Genomic DNA, 13,838 nt, shown 5'->3' with positions numbered 1-13,838 from the left:
TGTACTTAGGTGAGGTGTTAGAATTTGTGTAAAATGTTTAGACTCATTTGTGTTTTTCCATACAATACAATGTAAAGTATTTTGCCCCACAACACCCATTTTTTTTCATATAAGACTTAATAGCTCATGAAAGGTCATTTACCAAAATTTTAGAAGATTCTTGATTTTCTTTCTTTTGTTTTGAGACCCAAAAAATACCGATTCAAATATAAGGTAAAAGTCCGAGTCAGCCTTTTCCCGACATATTTTAAATCTCAAATATCTTGAAAAGGAGGTCCATGACCTATCAATATTTTTAGCTTATTGCGTAAACCCCTGAGGGTTTACGCAGTATATATTGGACGAGTAATGTAGTCTTTCGGAACACCGGATGTTATTCGGAACACTTCTGTTCTTTCTATGACCACCTTTCAAATGTATGCGCAATAGCTATGACTACCTTTCAAATACATGCGCAATAGCTTACTAATCTGTTGCATATGCATTAGCATCTTAAGTTGCTATAGAGATATTTTACGTATGATCTGAAATTTATTATGATATAACATTTTCTTGCACACGGTTACAAGCTGCTAATATTAACTCCATGCGTAGTATTTTAATTAGTCAAACGATGTAACCAGCTGTGTTTAGATATGAGATAAGATTGCATGTAAACAATGCGCTTTATATTTTGAACAAGAATGATTAAAAATAAAATCTTTAGAAAGAGTTTTAGTAGCATTTTATTTTAGATTTTACGTTTAGTGAAGATGTACATGTTGTAAAAAGCAAGCTATTATTTTTTTTATACTGAAATTAAAGTCCTTCTTGCATATGATTAAATAACAGTTATTTTTTTTGGTTAAATATTGCAACTTTAATTAAAAAAAAATGGTTATTGAAAATAAAATTGAAGAGATATTTAATATGAAAAAATGAAATATTTTGAACGAGAACAATTGAAAATAAAATCTTTAAAAAAAGTATTAGCACTTTTTGAAATTTTACATCTAGGATAGACCAAGGACATGGATATATAATTTTCTCTAATTCTATGAAAATTTATCCCTTTTCGAACCCATTGTATAAAAAAATTTAATCAACGTGTGGTTGCTGGTGATCTCAAAAGATCATTGGATGATTTTAAGGGTCATGACCTTTTTGGCTGACTGGATGAACCAAAATATGATAACAGGTGTTAATGAAATTGACAACTTCGTGCAATGTGAAAGGCACTCGAAGGGGATTTCGGTAAACAAAAAAAGAAAATGTCTTTTTAATCATTAGAGAAACAGATTCTTACATAGTTACTCGTTGATTATCGGATTTATCCAATCTCGATAGTTAAATTATAAATTTTAAAGTACTCGCCGAGGCGGCTCGAACTTTAAAATTGATAATTTAACTATCTCGATTGGATAAATCCGATAATCCACTGGTATCAATGTAAGATTCTAATGCAACAACATTTGTAACTTTCATTTTGATTGGATAACGTCACTTTCTTACATGGCATCAATTAGGAGATAACTGTATTGTATTTTAAGCTCCGACGACATCAATTGGGGATTTGATGGTCGCAAATTAAGTTTACTGGCGACGCGGTAGCGGAGACAGTAAACGGGTATTTGCGACCATCAAATCCCCAATTGATGCCGTCGGAGCTTAAAATACAATATTGTTATCTCCATTCTAATGAAACTGACAGAAAACAACGTTAAAACATGTATTTAAAATCTGTCATATGCCGTCTGCGCTTGCGCGTAGGTCCCATAGCATCAATTGTCAATTGATGCCATGTAAGAAAGTGACGTTATCCAATCAAAATGAACGTTACAAACGTTGTTGCATTAGAATTGACAATTGATGTTATGGGACGTACGCGCAAGCGCAGACGGCATATGACAGATTTTATATACATGTTTTAACGTTGTGTTCTGTCAGTTTCATTAGAATGGAGATAACAATATTGTATTCTAATGCAATTAATTTGTAACGATAATTTTCATTGGACGTTGATAAATATTTTGAGGGGTTAGATTCCACGTTCTACCAGTCCGTAACTAAGAAAGCTACCATTTTGAATTCCGATTATTTTGGGATATGTAATTTCTCAAAAAATAAACAAGATATTTTAACGCGTCGCCAGTAAACTTAATTTGCGACCATCAAATCCCCAATTGATGCCGTCGGAGCTTAAAATACAATACAGTTATCTCCTAAATCTATATATAAATACGTGCCTCAAATAGGTGTAAAAACGAGGATTTTTCAAAAAAAAAATCGTTTATTGAAAATAACTTTAAAATTAATTATGAAAGTTAAGTCCGTATTTATTTTCATTAATATTGCAAATTTAAAGTTATTTTCTTTGTTTAAATATTGCAACATTATTTACTTTTTTTAAAAACAAGGAGGTCACATAATAACCTCTGAATCCTTTTCGTCATTAAAATGCGACTGATAAGTATAGATATCAGTCAATATGAAGGGGGGACAAAGCCGTGACTGAAATCTAAATCTAGAATTTATTTTAAAAAAATACACATTTGACCATGCAAATGTAAGAGATGATACGTCAAGCAATGAAACAACGAATTAAATGTGCCACTTTAATTACGACTGATAACCTAAAATTGAATCATGCATGCATTATTAGCAGACTTAACAAGGTCGGCGATAAGATATCGAATATAAAAAAGAAGATATGGTTTGGTGTCAATGAGACAACTATCTACAAGAAACCAAAATGACACAGAAATACAAACTATGGGTCACTGTACGGCCTTCAACAACAGGCAAAGCACGTACCGCATAGTCGGCTATAAAAGGCCCCGAAATGACAATGTAAAACAATCAGTCAAAAAAGAAAATTAGCAAAGTCCGTATCATCGTATGCGTAACTTGGTTGCTCATCAGAGGAACGCTTTTATAATACGCAAGCGTTTAAACCCGCGTTCCATAAGTTTGAAGTACGTCGAAATGCAAAGGTATACGCTTGGTGAACGCTTTTACTTCAGGAAACTTTTAATGAAACATAAAAAATTTCATCCAGCTCATTAGCGTTTGTCAAGCGTATACCTGTAAACTGCACGCACATAATATACACACTACACGAGCGTTGAAAACGCTACAGATAAGTTTGAGACACGTTAAGGGCAAATTGCATACAAAAATACTCGTCGCCTTAAAGCTTTCATTCAGGAGAAGAAGTCCGATACGGGTGAAACTTCATCAAACCTACAGAAGATATTACACCCTCTCCAACCATGCAACATGGGACTAGACATAGAAGTACAGGAACTACTCCCATTAGTTTGAGCTGTACAAGATCTACAAAAATATCCCGCCTGCCTCAAAGGTGCATAGGATCGACCACGGTCCAGCACTAATGATGATACAAGTACCAACCAGAGTTACAATGACGTGGTAGTAAGTAAACAAAAATCAAACAAAACTAAACAGCCTTATTGATAACAAAATAATTTACGAAAAAAACTTGACCGACATGAATTATGAACAACAACCACTGTACTACATGTTCCCGGCTTTAGAATGGACATAAAAACAATAGACACAAATCACTGAAATAATCGCACTTACCGAAAGCTATTTCAAAGCTAGTGAACATGTAGACGAACCAGTGGACATAGACGGACTTGTAAACATGTAAACAGACGGGCGAATGTGACAGACTTATTGACAAACATTCACATATAGACAGACTTATTGACAAACATTCACATATAGACAGACTTATTGACAAACATTCGCATATAGACAGACCTGCAGTTGGGAATATAGAAAGACTAGGAGAAACGCTATGGTGCGCTTTACGCACACCCAATACACGCTTTAATCTCGTTGTGCACACGATACAGATATGAGTGACAGGTTGGATGCATCAAAATTACTAGCGTATTGGTAGCGTGCAAGCATTTTTTACCACGGCCGACCTACGTCGGATCTATACGTTGATGTGTGAAGCCGGTATTACATTAAGGCAATGTCAGTTTCTGATTCTTATGCACAACAAAAGTAATACATCTTTATCAAACAATTATCTAATATATATATAATGACAAACAAGCATTTGGGTTTACGATTGCATTTCTTTTTTTAAAGAAAGCAACTTGTCTTTATCATTAACTGATGCTCTACCAGCTTATAGTTTCAATTTTAATTTCTTAATTTCTTAATCTTTACCTAACCTCACCTAAGTACATTCTTAAATCTTTAAATTGTTAATGATGGTCGATCGAGATAAAAATTTATGACAATTGCCTAAATTGGGTCGATATTAGCTTCCGAATTGTGATTTTTTGTTTCTATGTAGCAACATTACAGCAGCCTGCATATAGAGAATTAATCTCCAAGTTGGTATTATTCAAAAGCGTATGTTTCCTATTATGATTTCTTTGATTGCTGCTTACAATAAGATGAGAGTTCCATGGGTATGAAGTTGAAATCATCCATTCGAAAGTTTTTCGGAACGATCATAAGTTGGTTGACCGTTCCGTTGACCTTTCCGTTTTGGAATATCTCTGTCAAAGATGACCAAGGACATGTTTCAATTGTTATAAAAAGGAAAAATCACAAAAAAAAACTCAATTCCGAGGAAAATTCAAAAGGGAAAGTACTAATATATACCACATGAAAGTCCCTATATACCACTTGAAACTCTCTATATGCACATACAAGTCCCTTCATACCACATATAAGTCCCTATATACCACATGTTAGTCCCTATATACCACATGTAGTCCCTATACACCACATGTTAGTCCCTATACACCACATGTGTGTCCCTATGCACCACATGTTAGTCCCTATATACCACATGTTAGTCCCTATATACCACGTTTAAGTCCCTATATACCACATGTTAGTCCTTATATACCACATGTTAGTCCCTATATACCAATTGATAGTCCCTTTATACCACATGTTAGTCCCTATATACCACATGTTAGTCCCTATATACCACATGTTAGTCCCTATATACATGTTAGTCCCTATATACCACATGTTAGTCCCTATATACCACTTTTTATTCCCTATATTCCACTTCTTAGTCCCTATATCAATGTATATACCACTTTTATTCCCTCTTTACCACTTTTTAGTCCCTATATACCACATGTTAGTCCCCTTTTTCTCAATTGTGACATCTCCAAATCAGACTTATCCGAAGATACCACAATATATCACAAGATACCACGGATACAACATATCGAGAAAAAACTACTTGCTATCCAAGAGTTTTTCATTTTCTATATAGTGTCTTGTAGAATTGTTAATATTTTCGTCGTTTTGTCATGGTTGACATGGTTTAGTGATTAGTTCCCCTAGACTGAGTTTTGAATGGTTTTGTCGTGGTTTACATAGTTTTGTGATTTGTTCCACCCCTGGACAGAGTTTTGAATGGTTTTGTCATGGTTGACATAGTTTTGTAATTTATTTCCCCCTGGACTGAGTTTTGATTGGTTTTGTCGTGGTTGACATAGTTTTGTAAATCATCTGATTTGTGTATTGTTCTCCTTTCGGTGGTGGTTTTATCTCCAACCCGTATCGATTTATTATGTGTGATATTTGGGTGCATTCATTACTTAATAACTATTTTATTCTTAATTCAACCCACACGATTGATTGTTAATGTATTACTACCCAAGCTAGAGTGTCCGGAGAAAACCACCGGTCTTTGGCAGGAAATCTAACAATAGTATATCAAGATCGGAGTTGAATGCACATGCCACGTGCGGCCATCACTATTTCACAGTCTTCTACTTCGTCATATTTATCTCCCAAATGGCAATATGGGAAAATATCCCTAATGCGCCTTGAAATGAGGAACTTAAAAGTCACGTGTAAACAAAAAATCTCTGTGTAGTGATATTTGACACTTTTCTATGACAAACAAGTGACTGAGCTTAACCATTTGTGTCAGTTTAGAAAGTAGGGGAACACAGAATAAATGTGTAAAATCTATGGAGCTATGTGTTCAAAGTATTAAATTTTCAAAGAACTTATTGTGTTAAAAATGGGATTTTTTACCATGAGAAGCCGCATCACAAAAGGATACTAGGGGTTTGCTGATTTATGGAAAAAGTAATCTCACTTCGTACCCCGAAAATTTTAACATATGTCAAAATGTCTCAGCTTCGAAACGAGCCATCACACATATCCATGTTAACGATATGGACTGAGCAACAGAAGAAAACGTTACATTAACCGCCATTACCGCCTATGGAGAAACTAATACGCATCTTGACCCAATTACGCCAGATATTCATGGAAGCCATTGTAGAGATGACGCGGTGCCACATAAGCTCTTGAAAACGGACAAATTTGTCCGCATAGCACCATTGCTTTAGCTTTTTTACCTTCTCAAACAAAGAGTTCCATTTCTTTTGTTTAATTCTAACTGGTATGAAACATTAGTAATGGAAAAAATGAAAATTGAAAAGTGCTCACTAATTTACCAAGCGCCGGTGACATAAAATAAGCACTTTTACTTGATTGCATAACATGTTGTCATGTGGTTCGTACCACAAAACCGCATGTTTTGAACATCAGTGTTTCACTTCATACTAGAAGACGACACGCTTCATAGCGAAACATTTAGAGCATAATAAACAATTACTTTTGGGCAACTGACTGTGAATACAAAATGTACCGCCCGCATTTTACGCTACAGCATGACCACCACGTCAGGTGCTGGTTAACCATATAAAATTAGATTGAATAATGTAGGGAACTTTATAATGTGTATGGTTTTTTTCGGTAAAACAGTCCTGAAAAAGCCATATTTTGAAACTAACAACTACACCTCATACAAAACTAAGTTGGACTAAACGTTACAAAGTACCACAGTCTATAAACGCTATTAATCAGGGATGTGACACCCAGTGAAAAAACTCCTCATTCCAACGATTGTATAGGTTGACGTATTCATGTGTGGTAATGATACAACTGTGATACAGACAATAGCAAATAATTCTTATAGAAATAGTAAAAACTTCAATAATTCCCTAATTCAGCGTTTACCTTTCCACTGCACCCGGGGTTACCCCTGTATTCTTTGGGTTTGAGTTTCTCAATCTGTAGGTTTTAATAATTTGTGTTTTGTGAAGTTGTTTGTAGTTTACTCAATTTTCTTTTTCGTCATGGTGCTGATACTCCTTTGTTATCTTCCCACTTGTCTAAAACATTAATACTAGCATATGAATACATTTTCCTTTTTTATTGCCTTCATGCAAAAATTATAAATATTTAACAAACCAAACGTTTTATTCAGCGGAAAACTTGTCTATTACGAAAAGTTTGTGTTTCCGCTTGGTGTAATCGTTCATAAACCATGTTCAATTCCGATTCCGAATAAGTCAATTTGTTGCTAGATCGACTTTTTTGACTGTCACAACTTTTGGCAGATTTTCTTGGTAGTCTCTCTTGTGTTTTATATAACCTACCCACGATCTCGTCTACTTGTGAGTTATCTGCCTCTCTGAAAGCTGGAGCTTTTGGTAAATAGGTTTTAAATTCCGGTACATAGTCGTTAAGCCTTTTCCTATATCTCTTTTCAAATGTCATTTTGTTGACCTCCTCTATCATCTTTTCTCTCTTTTCTAACTTTCGATTTAATTTAGATTCTTGACATGCTAGTTCTATTCTGTTCACACGTTCAGGGCCACTGTAAATATTTTTCAAATCTTTCAAAGATATACTTCCGTAAGTTGATCGGAATCTGTGAGCCATAGATACTTTTGACTACCTTAAATGGATGTTTCTGTATCCGAAATATGTGATAAATTGTCCAAATTCGAAAGTTTAACACACTTGACAACAAGTTTATATTCACGTTTTGAGAATGAATTAACGTATGCCAATCTTTAACATTAAATACTCGTATACTCTTCTTTCTATTTTACACAATTCAATCAGTGTTCTGGGACATACGTTTGAAATACAATGCACCCCTTTATGGATTTTAAACAATAAGGCAGATATATAGAATTTCACTTAAGTCAAAATTATTCATTCTCTGTTCATTTGATATTCTTTATTCTTTACTAAATAAATGTCACATTGATTGTGTATAATTGCGTTTTGTTTATCCATGCTTAATAGAAAAGAAAGGATATGGAGAATTCATTCATGACACAAAACATTATATACACAACAAAACACAAAGAAAGCAAAGAAAAAATCTTGTATTGCTGTTTCTTATCTCAGAATCATCTCAGTGAGTCCTTCAACACTGAACGAAAAAATTCACTGCAAGGTTTAGACGACCGATATCGTCGGTTGAACGGAATTCTTTTCAAACTGACGATCAAACAACTGTGAATTGAAGATCAAAGCCATGTAATAATATCAATAACATTAATCTTAGATTATGTGCGTTTTCATCTTCTACCGGCTGAGTATTCATTCAATAAAGGTCATTTCTTAAATGGCGTGCATATTTTTTGGTTTATGATTTGGTGAGATTTAAGTTTGTGATGACAACAAGAGTATTGATACATGTATAAATCTATCAATAATAAAAGGCTTTTGATTTTTACACCAGACGTGTGATTCATTAAACACTGAACTCGTAAGTCGATGAAAACGATTCCAAGGCCAGACAATTAAGAATGGAAAGTGCAGTTTTAACCAAAATATACAAAAATGCATGTCAAATCTGACTAGACTATTTATGCCTAGGGATAAACAAACTTGGCTTCGAATGGTTACAGTAGATTTGCAGAAAAATTATGTAATGTCTGATTGAATTATAATTGGTGCAGGTTTGTGCAGACTTGAATTATTATAGACGTGGTTTGTGCTGATGTGGGATATTACTGGTGTGATATTTTCTGTAAACCGAACTCGACTATGCCATATCACAGACGGTTTCAGTCTTCCATTGGTTATAAAAGCATATAGAAAATAAATAAAAAAAAGATATATATCAGGCTTATATTTTTGCAACATCGTTTACAAAAGAAAAATCATCTGTGGTACCCGTCAAACATCTGAATGGTCAAATCAATTACGAAGTTTTTTTTTTTAAAGAAATTTCAATGTACGTTTCAAAAAGCTGAAAGAAATTTGTTTAATAAGCAGTTTTCAGCAACAATACAAAATCGAAGATTTGTACAGGTCAATACAAAATTTTCAGCCATTTTTTATAAATATTAAGCTCTTACAGTTTCCAGTCAGAAAAGTTGGATATAAAATCAGAAAATATGAAAGATCTATAATCGACACTCAATTGGGACTCCAGTAACTAGGATATTCATCCTAAGGTCACAAGGTCACGTTTAAAAATGAACTCACCATGTCACTATTAAGCACATTTTGAAAGATTTCGTCTTTTTAGCAATAAAACTTTGTTATCATTTTAGAAACATTTAAGCATGGCTTTGAATCAATTAGAATGCATGGAGAAAATTAATACGGAAACAGTTAAATATTAAAAACACTGTGAAGAATAATTTTACCTTTATAAGTATTTACACACTTACAATTAAGTTAATACACAACAACATACTAATATCCGCCGAATAAAAGGCGACACACGAAATTTGTATTTTGTTCTCACACTTTTAGAAGACGATGCGACCTTTTAAATTAGCCATTGATAAATTTGTGCCATACATTGAACACATTAAATGGAAAATTGACTTTCTAATTAGAGGGGTGTTATGTTAACGAAAAATAAATATGTTTAATGGTCTGGTTCTAAATTATTCCAATAATTCAGTTTGACTATTATAAATCATAATTGATACGACTGACAAGAAATTATACAATACAGATTTAAATATTCATTACGAAAATAGTTGCTTCAAAACAGAAATGTTTGATCTTTTTTGGACATATTTCAGAATTGGCAAGTGAATGTATAATAGAAAAAGGTCCTATCGCTGCACTTTAAATCTTCGCGTCATATCCCATCTTTGTACTTTTATTTACCGGATTGTGTCTAAACTTAGTAATTTATTCCGTTCTTATTATTTGATTGGTTATACATATTCGGAGATATATATCTTTTCAACTGAATTTTACAATTAGTTTTATATTGTGTTCAGTTGCACCGTGGTCCCATGCTCACTCACAACAATAACATGGGAAGATGTTGTAATACTCTGACGGTCAATAAGACAACTATCCACCAGAGTTAAAACGAAGTTTTAGTAAGCAATACATAAGCCACCGTATGGCCTTCAACCATGAGGAAAACACACACCGTAAGGTCGGGAATTAAATACCACAACATGATAAAAGTGAAATAATAGAATAAATCTAATAATAAAAACTAGTGATAAACAGCCCCCAAATATAAAAGCATACACCACAACCATGTCACTACATTATGTAAATGTCTGTCTCATGTCAGGGGTTGTCTTTATTTTCATACTGAAAGTCAGTGGGTGTCTTTGTTTTACTACTGAAAGTCAGTGGTTGTCTTTGTTTGAATACTGAAAGTCATTGATTTTGTTTGTTTACTTTATGTCATATTGGGTTTTCGTTAATTTGGCTTTTGTTATCTCTTTTCAATGGTTGACAGTGACCAAATGTTGCTGGCATCCACTTTAAACTCTGGTGGATAGTTGTCTCATTGACAATCATTTCACATCTCCTTTTTTACATTGCTTCCATGATGAAACTTATTGAATAGTGTGTAAGTTAGGTATTCCTTTAATTTGAAATGCCTTTTTATATTCCAAAAAGAATAAAGTATAAAATGGTTTACTGATTCATTTGAAGTTCTATGCCTATTAAATGGTCATAAGTATTGTAAAAGCACACCAGTGGAGAACATGAACCAGAAAGTACAAACACACAGTTCAGGGACAAGTTAAACACCAAATCTAATTTTTAACAATCTTCCTTCGATCATAATAGAGATATGTTGTATAGACTTCCTTAATTACATTCGTGTTTCCATATATCTTTAGGCAATGCATGTCGCAAATTTTGTGCTAGTACCGTGCATCTGCTGGAACGAATTTGTGTATAAATATAATGGACCGAGTTCCAAAATATTGCACATCTCACCAGTCTCCAAACTAAAGGTAAGTTGATCAGTAAATAATGCACAATAGTTAAAGCTAATTTCCTAATGCATATAGAGCAGTACTTTGGTTAGTTTGCTTGCTTTGTTTGTATAATGTACAATTGTAATTTGGATCACTTCCTATCAAATTAAAATATAATAAATACAGATTTAACTATGTCAATATATACTGCTTGAATACGTCAATCGTAAATACAACGTTTGGGTAAACGTTTATATAAACAAAGCAAGCATGCCAATGTTATACTCTACAAGAATTAGGAAAGTAGGTCTTAAAATTATGAAAAGTATACTAGTATGTGTTAAATTTCATCTAATCATTGGTATAAGACTGTACGTAATGAGTGAAAAACATATAGAGTAAATCCAGTTAGTTTTTCCTTTGGTGCTTAAAGAAAAATAAAAATACGCGAATATTTTTTCTTCGAATTTTAGGTTTCGAAAGCGCTTTTTTATAACCAATGCAAGTGTGACAGATTGTATAATATAATACAGAATTATTATTACGTAGTAATATAAAAAGTTGTATAGCCCAAAAGGATCTTTAATATATTTAAACTACTTTCATTTCTTATTCTGTTGTGTAGCGGAAAACCTTTATAATATCTACCCAGTTTGTTTTTAACCTGGATAAAGACAACAGCATTGTAAAACTTCTTCTGAGTTAAAAAATATTCATCAATGTGAGCTATTTCTCAAAACCAATCTTTGGTTTATGTATGTTTTTAGAATGCCGACAAGTGTGAAGTGTTTATGTCGTTCCTATGCCCCTTTGGATAGAGGAAAATTACTTCCTAAATTCTCTAATGAATACCAGTGCAATTCCTTTGAATATTTTGTAATAAGTTTAGACATTTGTAGTTTTTTGGAACATCCCAAAGCATACTAATTTTATGTAAAGTTTATCCAGGGATAAACCTGAATTTATTATTTCGGTAGATACATGACATGCATCTCCCCTCTTACATTTGGAGGAAAGAGTGTAATCAAAACAAAAATACTTGTTTGAATGTGTAGATTAAGTGATACAATTGTTAAATATTTCTTCAATTGATAGTTATTTATGATTTAAAGAGTTTTTGTACAGTTTTGCTTTTAGCACACTTAAGTGAGCCCCAATGAGCTTAAATATAAATCAGGGACTTATATTTAGAAAACACATCCCAGGTTTATATTCTATGATGTAAATTTCTGCACAACATGTCTGTCTGTCTTGTTTAAAATCACAATCCCTGTCGAGAAACCAAATCTTTGCAAAATTAATCAAAATTTATCCTGTAGCCCTTGTGCTGATCTAGATAATAACAGTGAACAATGTGAATCTTTATCATCAACATTGACAGGGCCACTTTCATTTGATACATAGTTTTTGTAAATCAGTCTTAAATATCTTGAGGAACTAGTCAGTAACCAATGGAGAAAACACTGACTAGATTTTGATATTTTTCACATGATACTCTTGACTAAAACCGAACCCGAATCTCAAGTAGATTAATTCTAATTGGTGTATAAACAACAGTATAAAAAACTTTTTGAAAGTCATCAAAACATGCAAACAGTAAACCTCCTTTTGAATTACAGTATTTGTTCATGAGGCAGTTAAGTATGAACATATGGTTAGCCGTTCTGACTTCCTTTGTAAATCAGTTTGACTTTTATATCTGATACTATGTTCCTGGAGAAATCTGTGTAGTCGTTAACTTTAAGTTCTGTAAAAAAGTTTTCAATTGCACCTGTTATTGTTATTCCACTGTAATTTTTAGGGTCACCTTGCATCATTGCTTTTGAAAAAAAAGTGTAACATAACCTTCAGTCCAGTATGTTGGGTATATACACCTGATGAAAAGGGATGTATCAATTATTCTCTGAAAGCTTTTTCGTCTGTCCATTCCTTCATATTATTGCTAATGCGTGAAATTGTATTTGATATTTCCCACAATGTAATGACACAGTCCAATTTATTGAAATATTTTGTGTTTTCTGGCTGTGATAGTTTTCACAGTTCATATATATATATATAACAAGTCAAAAAGGGTACAACATCACCATTAAATAATTATAAAATGAACAATATTAGATATTTTGGATTACAGTTATCCTTCTCCGGTAATAGCACGATGTCCAAATATATAATTTTTTTTTTTTTTTTTTTTTTATCAAAAACTATGTTTTGTTAACCTTCATTGTTAGTTCGTTTGAGTAAGAATTAAAACATAAGGTACTAGAACGCCATGCTATATCTGATACTTCCCAATATAATACATATCAATTTATGTCTTATCTTTTCTGTTGATTAATTTTTCAGCTACCAAGATGAGAACCTTTATTCTTCTAACCCTGTTAGCCCTTGTTGCTTGTGCTTATGCAGGCGGGTATGGTGGTGGCGGAGGAGGATATGGCGGCGGTGGAGGAGGAGGATATGGTAAAGGAGGATATGGCGGCGGCGGAGGAGGATATGGTAAAGGAGGATATGGCGGCGGAGGAAGAGGTGGGGGAGGCGGATACGGAGGTAAAGGATACGGCGGAGGAGGTTATGGCGGCGGTCGCGGTGGAGGTGGATATGGAGGCGGCGGCGGTTATGGAGGAAAACGAGGTGGTGGCGGCGGCGGTTATGGAGGCGGTGGATACGGTGGTGGCCGTGGAGGAGGTTATGGTGGCAAAGGTTATGGCGGAGGTGGCGGAGGAGGCGGTGGTTATGGAGGAGGTGGCGGAGGAGGCGGCGGTTATGGTGGAAAAGGATATGGAAAATAAGTCTATCATTTGAAGACATATTAAAAATAGATCACAATTT

General features: G+C 33.8%; 2 protein-coding genes across 2 annotated transcripts; one reads left to right on the top strand and one right to left on the bottom strand.

Annotated features, from left to right (window-relative positions):
• Window positions 1-7,225: 7,225 nt before the first annotated feature.
• LOC134705402 (uncharacterized) lies at window positions 7,226-7,882 on the bottom strand. Its single transcript, XM_063564141.1, has one exon. It carries the CDS (start codon window positions 7,735-7,737, stop codon window positions 7,276-7,278), a length of 462 nt encoding a protein of 153 aa, XP_063420211.1. The 5' UTR covers window positions 7,738-7,882; the 3' UTR covers window positions 7,226-7,275.
• Window positions 7,883-10,951: 3,069 nt separating this feature from the next.
• On the top strand, window positions 10,952-13,835 carry LOC134705401 (acanthoscurrin-1-like). The gene is made up of 3 exons (XM_063564139.1): window positions 10,952-11,045; window positions 13,353-13,721; window positions 13,752-13,835. Exons 2-3 carry the CDS (start codon window positions 13,361-13,363, stop codon window positions 13,796-13,798), a joined length of 408 nt encoding a protein of 135 aa, XP_063420209.1. The 5' UTR covers window positions 10,952-11,045; window positions 13,353-13,360; the 3' UTR covers window positions 13,799-13,835.
• Window positions 13,836-13,838: the final 3 nt, after the last annotated feature.

Source organism: Mytilus trossulus, chromosome 2 (assembly GCF_036588685.1).
Source record: "Mytilus trossulus isolate FHL-02 chromosome 2, PNRI_Mtr1.1.1.hap1, whole genome shotgun sequence".
Taxonomy (NCBI): Eukaryota; Metazoa; Mollusca; class Bivalvia; order Mytilida; family Mytilidae; genus Mytilus; species Mytilus trossulus.
Note: the sequence above shows the minus strand (reverse complement) of the source record. Positions and strands in the feature narration are given on the sequence as shown.

Excerpts from the sequence above, each read along its gene's own strand:
- LOC134705402 (XM_063564141.1), bottom strand. The coding sequence starts at position 7,737 with ATGGCTCACAGATTCCGATCAACTTACGGAAGTATATCTTTGAAAGAT.
- LOC134705401 (XM_063564139.1), top strand. The coding sequence starts at position 13,361 with ATGAGAACCTTTATTCTTCTAACCCTGTTAGCCCTTGTTGCTTGTGCT. Across the intron at positions 13,722-13,751 it reads TGGCAAAGGTTATGGCGGAG|GTGGCGGAGGAGGCGGCGGT; the intron begins GTGGCGGAGGAG and ends GTTATGGAGGAG.